Source organism: Panthera leo, chromosome D3 (genome assembly GCF_018350215.1).
Source record: "Panthera leo isolate Ple1 chromosome D3, P.leo_Ple1_pat1.1, whole genome shotgun sequence".
Classification (NCBI taxonomy): Eukaryota; Metazoa; Chordata; class Mammalia; order Carnivora; family Felidae; genus Panthera; species Panthera leo.
This window is the reverse complement of record NC_056690.1, coordinates 32132789-32151721: the sequence shown is the minus strand read 5'-3', so window position 1 is coordinate 32151721 and position 18933 is coordinate 32132789. Positions and strand designations below refer to the sequence as shown.

At 38.7% G+C, this 18933-nt stretch overlaps 1 protein-coding gene across 4 annotated transcripts in view; it reads left to right on the top strand.

Moving 5' to 3' along the window:
- CEP192 (centrosomal protein 192) overlaps positions 1–18933 on the top strand; it is a 131031-nt gene that overhangs the window by 3369 nt on the left and 108729 nt on the right. For all 4 annotated transcript variants that reach the window (XM_042909424.1, XM_042909422.1, XM_042909421.1 and 1 more), the window contains exons 3-7: positions 3203–3370; positions 4092–4217; positions 11898–12073; positions 15253–15305; positions 18500–18620. In XM_042909424.1, coding sequence (XP_042765358.1) covers positions 3207–3370; positions 4092–4217; positions 11898–12073; positions 15253–15305; positions 18500–18620 — 640 coding nt within the window. In that variant the 5' untranslated portion in view covers positions 3203–3206. The remainder of the gene's footprint in view (positions 1–3202; positions 3371–4091; positions 4218–11897; positions 12074–15252; positions 15306–18499; positions 18621–18933) is intronic.

The window sequence follows — 18933 nt, the reverse complement described above, 5'->3', positions numbered from 1 at the left end:
AATATGGGATGGTTTTGCACATGTGTATAGAAATCAAGAAAAGAAAATAGAAATACTGAAGAAAGGAGAATACTCGGGCATGATCTGTGAGAATGGTGCTTATATAATAGTTGGTGATAAATTTGCTATGAATTGACATAGTATGAAGACATTCGTTCATTCAACAACTTTATTCAGGATCTACTCTAGGCAAGGCACTGCTTTAGATAGAAATTCAGTGGTAAAGTAGGCCAAGTCCTTGCCCTCATGGAGCTTACATTCTAATACGGAGAAAAAACAGTTAAACAGGTAAATTATATAGCATGCTGGATGGTGGTCAGCACCACAGAAAAAAGAAAGGAGGGCAAGACAATTGGCATTGATGAGGAAGATTGGTGAGGAAGACCAGGTAAGGTAAGTGGACTTTTACCCAAAGACTTGAAAGAAGTAAAGGAGCAAAATGTGAGGCCATCTAGGGTTTCATTGTGCTGGGTGGAGGTTAGAGCCAGGGCACAGGCCCTGAGGCTGGAGCCCTGGTGAATTGTTGGGACAGCAGGAAGGTTAGGATGGTGAGGATGGAGTGAGCAAGGGAGAAGAGTGGTAGGAGATGAGATAAGATTATTCAGCCCCTTGTTAGCCATTATAAATATTGATTTTTAGTCTGAATGAGTTGGGAAACCAGTGGAGGGTTTGAGTTAAGGAGTAACAGAATTTGACTTATTTTATATGGATAATTTTAGTGTGTGGGGAATAGACCAGGGGAGGAAGAGTGGAGGTGTGGAGATAGTTGGAAGGCTTTTGTATTATCTGGGCAGGAGGTGGTGGTGGCCTGACCAAGGTGGTGGCAGTGGGAGTAGTGAGAAATGATAGGTTCTGGTTAGGGATTTTTGCTTAGGGATTGCATTTAAGGTGGGGTGTGTGTGTGTTGGGGGCAGTGGTTAGTAATCCCTAAGATTTCTGATTTGAGCAACAGGAGAATGGAGTTGTAATTTTCTTTCTGGGGAAGCCTCAGAGCAGGCCTTCTTGAGGGGGCTGCAATGAGATGGAATCAAGATTCAGATGTAGGTGCCTTTAAGACTAGACAGTAGGTAGTTGCGTATCTGAGGTTCAGGGGAGAGGCCCGGCTGGAGATATAAATTTCATATTGTATTTAAAACTTTGAAACTGAGGGCAATCACCCAGAGAGGTTGGGTAGGTGGAAGATATCTAGGAGCAAGCCCTGGAGACTTCACTGTGTGGAAGTCCAGGAGATAAGGAGGAATCAGCCAAGGAGAAGGAAAAGCAGCTGGTTAGGTTGGAGAGCCCAGACAGCTATGTCTTGGAAGCCAGTGAAGAAAGTATTTCTATGAGGAAGGAGTACAATCCCATATTGGCAGGTCAAAGAAGACGGGACTGAAAATTGACCATGGGATTATTGGAGCTCGGTGGTGATGTTGACAAGCGTTTTGATGGGGTGAGCCAGTTTGCAGCGGGTTTAGGAAATGGCAAGGGTGAAATCGGATGCCAGTAATGATTCCTTTTGGAGGAGTATGTGGTAAAGGGAGTGCAGATGCAAGTGGTGGCAGCTGCAGGGGGACAATCAGGTATGAGGTAGGGGAAAGGTTTTTTAAAAGATGGGGAACTAACATGCTGGTGGGAACTGACAGAGAATATTTGATGATGTTTAGGAGGAGGTTTTTTAAAAGATGGGGATCTAACAGCATGCTGGTGGGAATCAACAGAATATTTGATGATGTTTAGGAGGCGGGCCAGTTGCTGGAGTGGTTGTCGCTGCATTGGTGATAGGGGTGGGATCAAGTGCAGGTGGTGGAGAGGTGAGCTTCCAACAGGAGCATGGATATTTCACAGTCAGATAAATTTTATACCTCTCTAATGAGTTATGAATGTTTTCTACTTTATAGAGTAGTTAAGTTAGCCCATATCACCTAAAAGCTATACTTTAATGTGTTTGTCATTGGCCCCAGCACAGTCCATCGTTATCTTCTATCTCACCAGTTGTGGTAGCTCTTTGAATATCCTTCCAGGCATTAAGCCCTCTGCCTTCCTCTGCCATAGGCTGCCAGGATCAGTCCTTCCCTGGGCTGCAGAATACATACCATACTTCCTAATACACCATTTAAGGCTTTCAGAGTCTGACTCCATGGTTTCATTCACCATGTTCTTTTGTACACCCATTCCCAAAACACATTGGAGCACTTGGCTATTGCCAACATACACTTAGAGTGGAATTTGGAGTCAGACCTGGGTTTGAATTTTACTAATTGTGCAACCTTGGGTAAATTTAGCTAATTTAGACTCATTGTGTTTTCTTCATTCATAAAATGGGATAAATGAGTTAAGGTAGTAGGTATGCAATAAATCTTAATTCTCTTTACCCATTGCTATTGTTTGTCATCTTTAAAAGCCCCCTCATCTCATACTTTGCCTATAAAAGTTCTGCTAATTCTTCAAGGTATAGGGCTAGTACTCTCGTTTATTGAGGCTTTCCTGATTTAATTTTTTACTGAATTCCTGCACCCCTTACATGATAAATACTCTGAACCATTTTTGAGATTAAATCTCCTGAGTACTGTGATCAGGGTCAAGTAGAACCAGTGGCCAATGTTGGTTGAAGGCTCTCAGTAGTACAGATTCTGTGCTAGTGTTTTCGAGTTAGTCCTTTGTAGACCACTTTCACCATTTTTGCCTTGTCCATGTGCGAGGTATACTTTATTTAACATATTTTTATTTGAATGGACTCCCTTTTTAAACTAACATTTCCTCATCCTTGATAATAATCTCTGAAATCAGGGGCTAGATTTTTCTGGTTCAATTTTTTTCTGTTCCATGTTAGAATCGATACTTAACCAGTAGACATGTAAGTACTCCTGAAATCATCTGTATGCTCCTGCAGGGTGTGTCTTCTTTGCTTCTTTACTAAATAAGTGTGGCAATTGATACTCCTTGTTATAGCAAATATGAGTAAATTAAGCTGTGTTGTATTTTGTTACTATGTTAATTATAAAAAGATAGTTTGACATTTATAGTCTCAGCTAGGAAGTAGCAAAGTACTCTGAGAATTACTTTACCTCCAAATGCTTGCTAATCATATCTCTTCGTGGTGTTCCAAACAAATGATTTTTTCCCTTAAGATTTATCAGCTTTCTAAGATTTATGAGACTTTTAGTCATTTCAAAAAGTTTTATAGTAGTATTTGATTTATAAAAATCTTTTATTATTGCAGTGAGATGGAAGATTTTCGAGGTATAGCTGAAGAGTCCTTTCCAAGCTTTTTAACCAATTCATTACTTGGTAATAGTGAGATTTTGGAAAATGTCACTCTTTCTTCAAATCTTGGCTTACCTGTTGCTGTTTCAACACTTGCTAGAAATAGATCCATGACTGATAACAGGTAAGAATTGTTTGAAAAGACGATTTTTTGTTAAGGTTTAAAACACCTGTAATATATTGATACTTCTGTAAAAATGTCTCAGCCATGCTTGAGCTTTTGCTTTATGTATACTATATATACATAAATATATCACATGTGTTTATATCTATTATATATATTCATATATATATAATTGTTATAAAAAATTTATTGTATGTTTCCCTAGACCATTGTGTTCATCACTAGTGGATGGGTGGATTTGGAACTGAGCACCAGGGACCTTTTGGTCTACTAATCCATTTTTCTGTTCATAGTGTTTTGGGTTTATATTAGTTCAGCCTTACTGGTAGCTGGTAATTTGAGTTGTATCTCCATATGTGCTGTGTACAGTTCATCCATCTTATAGGATGTGTAAAGTTTGCCCATACTTAAATATCTTAACTACTTTCCTTAAACATTTGGAAAGAAGCATTGTCTTTACCTTTGGAATGAAGGGGTTGAGTTAACTCTCTAAAAACTTTAAGCTTTAAGATTTCGGTGACTCTTTTGTTTAGTACAGACAGACCTCATTGTTGATGCACAGATATTCAGAGCTTTTTATATGAGATGATGATTTTGAACACCAGAGGCCCTATTTGTTTTCATCCCCCCTCAGTTGGTTATAGTCATATAGCCCTATGTCATGGTGAATTTTAAATGTGCATAATTTAATTATTAACAAAAACATTTTGTGTGCATATAGGTATTCTGATATCCAGGCATCTTATTTAGCAGAAAGGAGGTTTTCAGTTCCATCGGAGTCATCTCCCAGTAGCCAGAGTGAAGCTGAATCAAGAGAGAAGTTACACCTTAGCTTCCAGGATGATGAGTAAGTTCATACCTTCATTTTGTTTTTTCCGTCCTAAAAGCAGGTCTCGTTCTGTGTAAAATGAAAGTGTGCTCTGTCTCTGAGTAAGTCTTTAAGAGTTTTCTTTGTATAATTTTAATCACAAACATTTTTAGTCTTTCCAAACAACTTTTCTCATTCCAAAAGTAATATATGCTCATTAAAAAAAGTAGAAAATACAGAATTATAAGGAAGACAATAAGTCTATAATCTTACTAACTAGACTGTTTTCTGTGCACCTATACATATGTATATTAAATTGTTTCACACATACAGGATTAAACTGTACATACTATTTTTAACTTTTAAAAATTAATATGCTCTTGTTTCAATTATAATTAATGTATGTATATGTCATGTTAATGGCTGCACCATGTGAGGCATTTAGATTATTGAGATTTTGCTATTATAAATTTACTGAATTTTATTTATACATTTGCACATCTAGTAGGTTATTTTATTCAGATAAATTCCTAGGATTGAAATTGCTGAGTTAATATTTAATTTAAAGACCGTTACAAATCACCACATTGCTCTTTAGAAGATTTGTACCACTTTATACTCCCACTAAAAGATGTACATGAGAATGCCTACTTCTCTGAGCCCTCTCCAACATTTGGTGGTATTATTTTTAATCCTTGATTTTAGAAGTAAAAAAATTTGTACACATGCATAAATGCATAGAAGAAAATCTGGAAGGCTATAAACCAAAATGTAAATGGTAGTTATCTCTTGATGGTGGTATTACTGGCATTCTTAAAGTTTGCTGTGTTTGAATTCATAATGGAGTATTTATGGAATTGAACATACTTTAATGTTTATTCATTACTTATATTTTTGTTGTGAATTGCCTCTTGGTAACATTTGGATATAAGTGCTTTCTATATATTAAAAATGTTAACTCTTTGTATACTTATTCATTCCATGTGTATTTTTGACCAAGTGCCTACTGTGTGTCAGGTACTTCTCTAAGTACTTAGGAAATACCAGTGAACAAAACTGACATTAAACAAAAAGACATTAAAATATACAGTTTTATAGTATATTTGAAGGGAAAAGTACTAGAAAAAAGTAGAACATGATAAGGAGTGTAATTGGGTAGGCTGAAGGGAGTGATCAGTGGCGGTCTCATTGAGGAGGTGTAAGATATGAGCAGAGACTTGAAGGGGGTAATTGGTCATGTAGACATCAGGAGGAAGAGGATTTCAGGTGGAGGCTGCATCAGTGTAAAGGCCCTAAGCTAGGAGCATACCTAGGTTCAGTCAGCAGGAAGGAAGCAGCTGTGGGGTGAGCAAGGGTTTTGAGAGAGATGGAAACCTTTAGAGGGTTTTGTTTTAAAAGGTTCACTCTGGCTACTGTGGGGTGAATACACTGTTTGGACGCAAGTCTGGAAGCAGGAAGACCACTTAGGAGGTTGGATTATCAAGGGCGTGAGGTAGATGAAGAGAAGAGCACCAGGGCCTCATGTCGGGGCACTTCAACGTTAAGGTGGAGAGAGGAGGAATAGACATGAAGACTAATAATTACTGGCCTGAGGTAGGAAGAAAGCAGTATCTCAGAAGTCACATAAAGAACATATGTGAAAGAAGCGAGAGGGGTCCAATTGTGTCCAAAAAACTGAGGACTAGGAAATGACCATTGGAATTAGCATAGGTTAGGTCGTAGGTAGCCCTGTCAGGTGGCTTCGGTGGAAACAGGAGGAGGCACACTAGTGTCAGAGGTTAGTTTTGGAGATGGTATGTTTTGCTGCAAAAGTCAGCCAAAATGCAGGGCTGTGATAGCTGGTGAGTATAGTAGGTCAAGAGAAGTTATTTCTCTTTTCTTTTTTATGGTGGGAGAAGTTATTGCAAGTTTACATGGAGATAGGAATGATCTGGAAAAGGAAAGTCTGATTATATAAAAAGAAAAGAGAATTACCAGAGCAATGCCTTTACATAAATAAGAGTGGACGGGATCTAACATGCCATGGAGGAAATGACGAGAGAGGTAGGACCGTGGATAGTTCCTCTGTATTACAGGTGGGAAAGCAGTATGTGTGGGTACATGTGGTGGTAGGAATTTGAATGTTGTCTTTTCGGTGCTTGGGGTCTCTTAGTGCAGGAGGAGGCATGGTCATCAACATAGGGTGGAGGAGGAGGAGTAGAGAGATGTAAACGGTCACGGGAGTGTGGGAGTGTGAACAGAGAGGGAAATAGTGGGATTGTCAGACAGCATCAGGAGTCCCACCAGGGTCATGGTAATGAATTTAATGTGATTGTGGTGTTTTCCCCAACCACATTCAGCTGCAGGGATGCTGGCAAAGTGTGAGGGGAGAGTTGGGTTTGACTAGGCTTGTAGTTTGATGAAAGCAGTGAAGGATAAGGAAGTTGAGGATGTGTGATGATTGGTTATGAGATTTAGGTTAAGGAAGAGGAAAGGATAGCAGAAGGGTGAGGGAGTGTGAGATGTGGTGGTATGAATGAATTGGGGGCTTGGGTTGTGTCAGAACATTATAGAGTTGAGGTCCTAAGGCAGATGACATGAGGGGTTGTAGGACTCCAGGCCTAGAGACTTCAGCAAAGGTGATCTGGAAGTTGTACCGAGAGGACATGTTGATGGAGACACACATTCCATCTCTACACCCAGTGATTCCAAGGCTGTGGGAGAGATGACAGTTCTCATTTGCCAGTGTTTAGGGCAGGCAGTGTCCTCACAGGACATCCAGGTTTTCCCTAAAGCGTGAGGTGAAAGGGGTGTTCACAGGAGGAGTTCAGGAATAACAAGATTTGGCTGATCCAGCACTGTACCTTGAAGGTACAGTAGAAGGGTTTGTTGGGGAGGATTGGTGGGGGAGAATGTGCTTGTGGATCTTTGAATGAAGTTAGCCCCACTGAACTGATGTTGGTGATGAGATAGTGGATATGAGGAGAAGGGAGGAGAGTATCAGTAGTAGCCTCTTGATTCTTTGATGTGGGCCAGGAGATCTGGGAAGTGGTCTTGTTGATCCCTGTTAATGGAAGATAGGAGACCTGGTGAGATGGAGTTCTAGGTACAGTGTACTGGCCTCATTCTAGACTTTCGATGGGTGGAGGTGAGTGCTTTGGGGCTATTCCTTGCCTCCATTGAGTAGTCTGAAGATCTGGGTTGTTGTCTGAGAGCCAGACTTCTATGTCTGCTGTGATGGTGCTCCACAGGCTGCAGAGCTATGCATTTCACCCATGTGAAGGATGGCTTCTGTGCCTCCTTCTGGGGGAGGGTGGAATTTATGTCTTAAAAATATCTTTATTCTAACTTTGGAATTAATGAATATTTTACCTGAGGATAAGATTTAAAGATGAAAATAACTTTTCAGAATATTTTGAAGGCATAGCTACATAGTATGAGAAGCCTGATGTCATTTTGATCCTTGACCTTTGGTGTCTGAACTTTTTTCTTTCTGGAAACTCCTAGAATCCTCTCTCAGTCTGTGGTGGGTGATTTTTGTACTCATCCCCCCCCTCCCCCCACCAAATTCTAATTGGCATCGTCCAGAAATTTGTGTGCTTTAGTTCTAGATAATTATTACTTTGGTAATTTTCTATGTTTCTTTCTTTTTTACTGTTTGGATTGCCTGGGTTGATCTATTTCCATTATTTTTTCCTTTGTTTGTTTTTGTTTGTCTCAGTGCAAACAATGTTCTAGATAAGTTCCCAGTTTTTTTCCAACCCTTCAATTAAATCATTTGGCAGTCATAATTTTGAGAGCTCTTTTTTCTGGTCTTCCCCCCCCACCCCCCTTTAAGTTTATTTATTTATTTTGAGAGAGAGTGAGAGAGAGAGAGCAGGAGAGGGGCAGAGAGAGATTCCCAAGCAGGCCTCGCGCTGCCAGTGAAGAGTCCAACATGGGGCTTGAACCAACAAGCCATGAGATCATGACCTGAGTGGAAATCCAGAGTCAGACGCTTTGCCCGCTGAGCCACCGAGGTGCCCTAGTCTTCCATTTTTTATAACTCCTTTTTGTGGATGTAATGGCTACTTGAACATTTTCTGAGAATACTAATTGGGATTTTTCAAAGTTCTATAAATTATTCCTTGTCTCTGAGGTTGTTTAGTTTGTTCATCTTTATTTTTATCTCTCAAGCTGCTCCTTCTCCTGAATCTGATTTATGGCTGCCTTCTTGATTGCTAGTATGGGCTAGTGGGTATCCAGGTCTCATTTCCGTTAGGTCTTCGTGCAAGTTAGGCAGTGCTCCTGGCTGGCTTCACTTTGGGGTGAGCAGGCCCCAAAGACTCAGGTGAGTCGTCCGTTTATGCCAGGTGTTTAACACTGCTGTCACCACTATAGTTTCATTCTGCACAGGTGTTTCATATGCCTTGTGTGGAGAAGTGCCATCCTAGGTGTGTGGTGTCATGTTGACACTGTTGTTTTGTTTGGTTGGGGAGCAGGAGTGGAAAACTGCCCAGCACAGGCATCTGGTAGACTTTCAGTCAACCCCTCCCTCCAGACTCCCTCCTGCCCTCCTTCCTCCTTCCTCCTGTAGTCAGGAAACATTTCTGCAGCTCTTCCTGGCAGATTTGTTTTCTGCTTCTGGGCCCTTTTGTTCTTGTTCTGGACCACAGCTTTCTTTCTCCTGCGTACCCCATCTGCTTTTCAGATTCGAGAATCTGACGTAAGCTTGGGCTAAGACTGGTGGCTCTCATTCAGATTGCTTTACTTTTATAGATGTTCTTACTGTCGTTTTCATGCACTCCTAGAAGTTACTCTTGCCACTTTTACTTGAAACTTATTTGACTTAATTTGAAGAATTTTAATGGGCAAGTGATAGCCCATTAGTTTTGAGGAAGTAGATTTGGGGGGAGGTGGGTAACTGGCTCTGTTATAAAGTTCTAACGGTCACACTACAGTTGACCCTTGAACTGCATGGGTCTACTTATATGCAGATTATTTTTTATAAATATAGTACTATACGTGTATTTTCTCTTCCTTATAATTTTCTAAATAACATTTTTTTTCTCTAGCTTTATTATAAGAATACAATATATAATACATATACAAAGTATGTGTTAATTGACTGTGTATGTTTTTTCTACATCAACAATAGTAAGTAGTTAAGTTTTGGGGGAGGCAAAAGTTAGACACAGATTTTCAACTGTGCAGGAAGTTGGTGCCCCTAACCCTTATCTTGTTTAAGGGCCAAGTGTGTATGCTCTTCTTAGAGTGGGGGCCTTTAAAATATGAAATGAATCTGAATGTCATGACTTCTTTTTTATTTATTTCATGTAACCAACTTGCCTTCCCTACCACCTTTCTATTTTTATTTTTTTTTTAATTCTTGGGAAAATGAGAGCGTGAGCGAGGGAGGGGAAGAGAGATAGGGGGACAGAAGATCTGAAGTGGGCTCTATGCTGACAGCAGAGAGCCTGATGTGGGGCTTGAACTCACCAACTGTGAGATCATGACCTGAGCCGAGGTCAGATGCTTAACCAACTGAGCCTCCCAGGTGCCCCCACCTTTTTTTATTTTTAAAAAGTCACATAGAGATCTTTATTGTCTTTTTTCTCTTTCATATGCTCATTTTATTTATTTGAAATATAATTGACACATAACATTATATTAGGTGTACAATGTAATGATTAGATGTTTGTATGTGTTGTGAAACGATTACCACAATAAGTTTAGTTAATATCTATCACCTTACATAGTTACAGAAAATTTTTTTCTTGTGATGAGGACTTTTAAGATTTACTCTCTTAACAATTCCAGATATGCAATATAGTATTATTACTGATAATCACCATGCTATATGTTATATCTCCGTGACTTATTTTATATCTGGAAGTTTATACCTTTTGACTCCCTTCACCCATTTCTCCTACCCCCAGTCCCCACCTCTGGGATACATTAATCTGTTCTCTGTATCTATGAGCTTAGTTTTCTGTTTTCATTTTTATTTTCTGCATATAAATGAGATTATGTGGTATTTGTCTTTCTGTGTCTTAATAACCATAACACCGTTAAAGTCCATCCATGTTGTTACAAATGGCAAGATTTCCTTTTTTATGGCTGAACAATATTCCATTATGTATATATTATCACTTTTTCTTTATTCACCCATGTGTTGATGTACACTTAGGTTGTTTCCATCTTGGCTGTTGTATATAATGCTGCATTGAACATGGGGATGCCATATATCTTTTTGAGTTAGTGTTTTAGTTTTCTTTGGATAAATACCCTGAAAGTGGGATTGCTGAATCATACGGTAGATCTATTTGTAATTTTTGAAGAACCTCTATACTGTTTTCCATATTGGGTGCACCAACTTACATTCCCAGTTTACATTCCTACTACCACTGTACATCTGCACCAATGCCTGTTATTTCTTGTTTTTTTTTTTTTTTTTTAATAATAGTTACTATAACAAGTGTTAGGTGATACCTCATTGTGGTTCTGATTTGCATTTCCCTGATGATTAGTTGATGTTAAACATCTTTTCATGTACCTGTTGGTCATCTGTGTGTCTTCTTTGGAAAATACTTTTTCAGATATGACCATTTTTTAATTGTATTGTTTGGGTTTTTGTTTTTTGTTTTTTGTGTTTTGTGGTTTTTTTTCTGTTGTTTGTTTTTTGTTATTGAGTTGTATGAGTTCTTTATACATTTTGGATATTAACCACTTATCAGATATGATTTGCAGATATTTTCTTCCATTCAGTAGATTGCCTTTTCATTCTGTTGGATTCCTTTGCTCTGCACCCCCACCTCTTTTTCTCTCTTCTATATCTTACAACTTTGTATCCATTTATAGTCTTTTCACCTACCCCTACCCTCTCTTTTACTCAGCTCCTGTTTGGGGTAAAACTTTCCTTTATCTACTTATGAATGCACTTTTGGATTGAACTAATGGTAATGGCTTTCTGTATATTACAGCCTCAATAAAGAGATGGAACACCTACCTGGGAGGTGAATTAGAGTTGGGAGTTGCGTCAGGCACAGGGGGTTAGCACTTGGAATAGAGAAGAACTATCTTCATTTCATCCATCCTGGCCAGATTATAGCCTGACCCTAAGATATCAGTTTGTCAGATGATGAATTCATTGCATTTAGAGGCCTTTTTCTAAAAAGTTCATTGCTACCCTTCCTCTTGCTGGTGGAAGGCTGTGGTGAATTGCATCGGACCCAAGAAGTTTTGTAGGAGATTGGGAGGAAAAAATTGCCTTTAAGGAAAAATACTGTCATCCATATATAAAACAATAGAAATACAAAGATGGGGACCAAGCCAGTGGCAGGGGCTAAAAGTAATGTAAAGCATTTAGTAATTCAGAGAATCAGTTTTTTGGCAAATATATCAGTATTGTTTAAGTCTGTCTTGTTTTTAGAAAGCTGAGTTTTTCTCTAGATGTGATAGATTCAGAGATATTTGAGAAAGAAAACACCCCCATTTTATAACGTGCAAGGCAGAATAGCAATAAGATGCTATATTTGATTTTGGTAGATTGTGTATCTCTGGACCCCAAATGGTGGTGCAGTCCCCAGGGCACCTACAGTGGAACCAGTAATAGTTTCTGGCTGGTCCTAGAAATTTTTCTTTTCACTGTATCCATTTTTTCATTTTGGGAGATTAAATACATAACTGATTAATGACTATTTTATTGATTTACCCAAGGTAACTAACATTTCATCATCATTCTGTTCCCTAATGAAAAAGTTGTATCTCTAAGAAAAAGAACCATATAGAAAGTCAGCATTTGTCAGATGCTGTTCTCGAAGAGTCTGATTTGCAGAGAAATATAGCAAGAACAGAAGAGGAGCAGGCTAAAACTGCAGAATCCTTTCAGAGCCAAAATCATTTTGATAGGATTTCACCACTGGAACAAGTGCAAGGTACTGAACATTTAGAAATTACTTCTTAACGTATGTATTTCAATTTCCTTTCTCATTTGTCTTATCTTTGGTATTTATCTTAAGCTGTGATACGGAAACTGAAAACACTTATGGCTTGGCGTTGACCTATTAATATTTTTATAGGAAAAGGTCTTTTAATCTCTTAATTATTGTTGCTGATTAAGCTGAAAGCTCCTTTCCTTAGGAAGTCATGCTGTCAGATGGTTGCAGCACCCTTTGTGCAAGACACACTTTTCACATTTCCTGCTCCAATTAATTAAAAAAAATTTTTTTTAACATTTATTTATTATTGAGAGACAGAGAGAGACAGACTGTGAGCAGGGGAGGGGCAGAGAGAGAGGGACACAGAATCTGAAGCAGGCTCTAGGCTCTGAGCTGTCAGCACAGAGCCCGACGTGGGGCTCGAACTCACGAACTCACGAATCATGACCTGAGCCAAAGTCGGACGCTTAACCGACTGAGCTACCCAGGCGCCCCTGCTCCAATTAATTTATATTTTTACCAGTAGTCATTTTTGTTCCTAAACTTATTTTTATATACATTGGTGAATTATAAATTCTAAAAGATTATTATTTCTTTTTTTTTTTTTAATTTTTTTAAATGTTTTTATTTATTTTTGAGACAGAGAGAGGCAGAGCATGAGCAGGGAAGGGGCAGAGAGAGAGGGAGACACAGAATCTGAAGCAGGGTCCAGGCTCTGCGCTGTCAGCACAGAGCCCGACGCGGGGCTCGAACCCACGGACTGTGAGATCATGACCTGAGCCAAAGCCGGACGCTTAACTGACTGAGCCACCCAGGCGCCCCGAAAAGATTATTATTTCTAAGAAAACCAAGTTTAACACTTTGGAGTCATTTGAACAATTGTTTTCAAATTGAATCTGGGAAAGAAACTACAAAAATGTGGGGAAGATTGTAAAATAAATAACTTACAGACTGCTGCTTTCAGATTGCTTTTAAATACTCTTTGTTCTCTTTCATCAGAGAAATTAAAGCTAGATATTTTAAACTATGTATTGTAGGCTTATGTAGTTAAGATAGCATGTAACTCCAAATGGTTCAGTACGTCAAAGGCCTTGCTTGAGCCTATATTTTACAATTGATGAATGAATGCATTTTTATGTTTGTGTTAAATTCTTTTTTTTTAATGTTTATTTTGTTATTTTTGAGAGGGTAGGGAAGAGGGGCAAAGAGAGGAAGACAGAGGATCCAAAGTGGGCTCTGTGCTGGCATCAGAGAGCCTGGTACAGGGCTTGAACTCATGAACCATGAGATCATGACCTGAGTCGAAGTCAGATGTTTAACCAGTTGAGCCTCCCAGATGCCCCTGTTTATGTTAAAAATCTTGAGATGTTTGTATTTCCCTTGATGAAAAGTGTCAAATATTTATGAATGTAGTGAGAATGATATTAACTCCTCATACTCATACTCATAAGCAATAAAAGAGAAAATTAATAAATTGGACTTCATTGAAATTGAAACCTTTTGTGTCTCAAAAGACTTATTAAGACTGTGAAAAGGCAACACAAGGATGGAAGACAATGTTTGCAAATCATATATATGATAAGGGATATATAAATAAGTCTTACAATTCAATAAAAAAATAAACAACCCATACTGTAAAATGGGCAAAGGATTTCGATAGACATTTGTCTAAAGAAGTTGTACAAATGGCCAATAAACACATGAAAAGATGCATAACATCTTAGTCATCAGGTAAATGCAAATCAAAACCACAAGATAATTACTATGCACCTACTAGAAGAGCTATAATCAAAAAGTTGGAAACAGCAAGTGTTGGTGAGGATATGGAGAAATTGAAACTCTCCTCCTTTGCTGGTAGGTATGTAAAATGGTGCAGTTGCTGTGAAAGTAGTTTGACAGTTCTTTAAAACATTAAACATAGCACTACCGTATAAGCCAGCAGTTCCAGTCCTAGGTGTATACCTGAGAGAAATGAAAACATGTCCACGCAAAAGCTTGTACATGAATGTTCATAGCAGCATTAATGACAGTAGCCAAAAAGTAGAAACACCTCAAATCTCCATCAACTGCTGAATGGATAGACAAAATGTAGTGTGTCCATATAGTGAAGGGTTATTGAGCCATAAAAAGCAGTGAAGTATTGATATGTACTGTAACATGGATGAACTTTGAAAACATTAGGCTAAGTGAAGGAAGACAGATACAAAAGGCCACATGTTATAAGAGATTCTGTTCATCCACAGGTACATCTGTAGACACCAAATAGACAAATCGATAGAGACAGAAAGTTGATTAGTGGTTGCCAGGGCCAGGGAAGGGGAGAATGGGGAGTGAGTGCTACTGGTACAGTATTTGTTTCTGGAATGGTAAAAATATTATGGCATTAGAGAGTGCTAATGGTTGCACAGCCTTGTGAATATACTAAAAACTGCTGAATTGTACACTTTAGAAAGGTGATTTCATGGTGTGCAAATTTTATTTCTGTTAAAAAAATCTCCTATACTTATCCCACAATCTAGTATAAGATTTATTCATACTTGCTTTATTTCTTCTGTTTTTTTATTACCTTTTTTCCTGATATTTTAACATTCCAAATGTCATTTTTTTCCTACATATTTTAGTGTGCATCTCTCAAAATACAGATACTTTCTTATATAACCACAATGCTATTAACACTGCTAACAGACTTGACAGTTCTTTTATTATATAGTACTCTAGTCTATATTCATTTGCTAATTTTCCAGGTTGGTTTGCTTGAATTGGTGTCCAAGGAAGATTACCTTATGTTGTGGTATATTTGTTGTTGTGTCTCTTTAGTCAGTGCCTGTTGACTAGATCAGTCACCCTGTAGATTTTCCATATGCTTAGTCATGCTGTCATTTTTCTTGTTTCTCTGTTCCTGTATCCTCTGTAAAGCAAAAGTTTGCTTAAAAGGCTTGATTAGATTCATGCTCAAGTTTTTTTTTGGCATATGTATAATTTTTTATACTTCCCCACCCTGACAGTGTTTTAATTTAACTGATCAAATGATAAGTTCCTATACCATCATTTAAAAGTGCTCTATTCTCCTTAAAGGGAAAAAAATGTTTAGTTCATTAATTTGCTATGTTTAGGAATTGTTGGGTATTTAGTTGATAAAATAATTTGGTCTCAGTTATTTTTGTTTTCTCCAACAGACTCGCCTATTGATTTTTGTTTACAATCATGGACGAATAATAAGGAGAACAAGGTAATCGTTTACCATGTTATCAATTTTTGGAGTGTTACTGGGAGAGTAAAAGTTCCTATTTCACATGTGTAAGTGCTAAATAGTAGTGATATTAGAGGTTTCTTACTTGTAAGTAGTAGAAAGCCATGTTACTCCTTCAAGTAACTAGGAACTGAGTATTGCTGGTCCAGAGCCTCATGTGTTATCAGGATTTCACCTCTGCTCTACTTCACTCCTTGCTGGCTCTCTCTGCAATGATGGCTCTGGGAAGGTAAGGGTTTCTCTCTCTCTCTCTCTCTCTCTCAAGTTTATTCGTTTAAATTTTGTTTTATTTTTGAGGCAGGAGGGTGGGAGGGATGGGCAGAGAGAGGGGGACAGAGGATCCGAAGCGGGTTCCACACTGCCAGCAGTGAGTCCAATGTGGGGCTCAAACTCACGAAGCATGAGATTATGACCTGAGCTGAAGTTGGACAGTCAACCAACTGAGCCATCCAAGCACCCCTCACTTTTTTTAAAATGAGCAAGAGCACAGGAGGGGCAGAGAGAGACAGGGACAGAGGATCCAAAGCAGGCTCTGCACTGATAGCAGCAAGTCTAGTGCAGGGCTCAAACTCATGAACCACGAGATCATGACCTGAGCTGAAGTTGGATGCTCAACCAACTGAGCCACACAGGCGCCCCAAGTTTATTTTTGAGAGACAGAGAGAGAGAGAGAGAGAGCGCACACACATGCACAAGCAGGGGAGAGACAGAGAGAGGGAGAGAGAATCCCAAGCAGGCTCTGCACTGTCAGCACAGAGCCTGATGTAGGGCTCAAACTCATGAACTGTGAGATCTTGACTTGAGCCAAAATCAAGAGTTGGACGCTTAGGATCCGTAACCAACTGAGCCACCCAGATTCCACCCCCCCCCCACCCCCCTGCTTCATTCTTAACATTCATGATCAAAAAAGACCATGATCTTTCTTTAAGGGTGAATTAAAAAAGAAAAAGACGAGTTCTAATGAGATCAATTGGGTCATATGTTCTCCTTTTTGTAAATCACTGTGCCAAGGGGTTAGATTGGAATAAAACACTCTGTTGAGCCTGGACTTATGTCCACTTCTGTGTGTGTGTGTATGTGTGTGTGTGTGTGTGTGTGTGTGTGTGTGTGCATGTGCATGCACACACACATATGTATGTACATATGCCTCAGTGTCTATATATATGCACAGAGTGGAGTGTGGCTGACTACCCCACCAGGTCCATGTGATGTAGAAAGAGATGCGCTCCTCAAAGGAAGGGGCACTAAGCAGAGAAACAGTTCCAAGTCCAACATAAATGGTTAGCAGGGATTTTGGGTTTGGAGTCTCATATTTATGAGGTTTTTTTTTTTTTAATATATAATATAAACAAAAAGTTCTAAAGAGTTACTTCTCTGTGCTATGTACGGGTTGGCAATCTGTGGCTTATTGTCCAAATCCAATCTGCCTGTTTCTGTAGTTTGTTGGAACACAGCCATGCCCATTTGTTTCTGTATTATTTAGGGCTGCTTTGTGCTACAACAGCTGAGTTGAGAAGTTGTGATAGAGACTGTAAGGCTGATAAAACCTGAAATACTTTGCTAGCTGACTCTTTACGGAAAATGTTTGTCAAACCCTGCTCTATATATTTGCTCCTTATATATAAATAACTACTAATAACTTTCAAATTTGAGAGATGCTTTTTTGAGGAAGTCCAGGTGTAGTCAAATTGAAATTAAGTCAGAAAGCATGATTTCCTGAACATTTAGAAGACATGGTTTCTAAAGGGAGAGACCATAACTTTTCTTTTCTTTCTTTTTTTTTTTTTTTTTAATGTTTCTTTCTTTATTTTTTGAGAGAGAGAGATCGAGAGACACAGAATCTGAAGCAGGCTCCAGGCTCTGGGCTGTCTCAGCACAGAGCCCGACATGGGGCTTGAACTCATGAACTGTGAGATCATGAGCTGAGCCAAAATTGGACACTTAACTGACTGAGCCACTCAGGTGCCCCTATAACTTTTCTTTATGATAGGAAATTTATTATTTTTAGGATTGTTGAAGAATTGACTTCCTAAAAGTATTAGAAATCATTGATGGTAAGAGAAGGACCATAAAACTGGAAAGCAGCAAAACAAGTATAGAAACATAAGATACTTGCTAAAAAGGAGATGATGAAGTGAGAGCAGGAGGAAAATAAATATATTAGAAAATGTAGACCAGAGGGAACTACTAATACATTTGATTTGTGTGTGCGGGGGAGGGAGTGGTGAGAATAAGCTCCTTTTTATTTTTAATTGAAGTGTGGTTGATATACAGTGTTATATTAGTTTCAGGTATACAGCGTAGCAGTTCAACAATTCTGTGCCTATAAATGCTCCCCACCAGAAGTGTAGTTATCCTCTGTCACCATCCAAAGTTATAACAATATTATTGACTGTATTCTCTCTGTGGTACTCGTCATCTCTGTGACATATTTGTTTTATAAGTGGAATTTTGGACTGCTTACTCAACTGTTTCACTCATCCTTCTACTCTCTCCCCTCCAGGAACCACCAGTTTGTTCCTGTGTTTGAGTCTGTTTTTTGTTTGTTCATTTGTGTTGTTTTTAGATTCCACATCTTTAGATTTATATGAGCATAATTCAGCACTGTTCTCTGCAAGTATGCAATTGCACAGAGAGGCCAAGTTTTTATCTTAAAAATTGCTATGCATTTTGCAATCTAATTTTAAAGATGGTATTGTCCGATACATATTTAATATGATTGTGAAATAAAATTGATACTTAGAAGGCAACATCAACTTTTATTCTGGACTTTGAATGCCCTTAGCAAACTGCTGTGTGCCCTTAGGGTTATGTGGTTCTTGGGTTGAGGAACAGAAAAATCTGTGGTTCCAATGTAAGCTGTGGAATCCAAAGCAAGCCTTGTGTTCAAATTCATCTGGGTATTTGTATACTGACTAGAATATTAGGTCCTCGAGCATCGTTCACACAATTTAAGACGTTAAATTTTAACAGTGTCTCATTGGGTGGACCAGGGAAGGAAGGTGGCATGGGGGCAGGAAGAAAGTTATTGATTCATAATAAAACAGCTAGCCCTTATTACCTAAATTGTGAATTACACAGAGTGAGCACATTGGCGGTCTTTTTTGTAACCTTGTGCTGTGGTCTTCAAAGAAATGAGTTTGCTTCTCTTACTTGCATTTTATTTCTTACAGATTGTTGTTCCTCATGCTGGAAAGAAATTTGAAGACAAGAATCCAAACAATGACTTAAGCTACACTAGTTTATTAGAAAATGAGAAACTTATGTCACTGGCAAGCTTGGATGATTCTTCTGGTACTGTAAAGTGACTTGTGTTTTCCTAGTCCTTACCTTGCTGCTCCATGTCTTTCTACTTCTTTGTTTCAGTAGTCATTGCCAGCTTTTTGTTTCTTTGCCTTCTTCTTTATCTCCTCCATACCTATACTCAAATGGTCACTTCTGTTGAGTGATGGGATTTTTCAAAACTTATTTATTATGAATCCTGGTATGATTTACCTCATTCCTCAGTTTACTATCATTAGAGACCAGAGTATAAAGCACTATGTTAAGAAACTGGGGGAACAATGAAATATTTAGCCTCTGCTCTCTGAAAGTTTTGCCAAGTGAG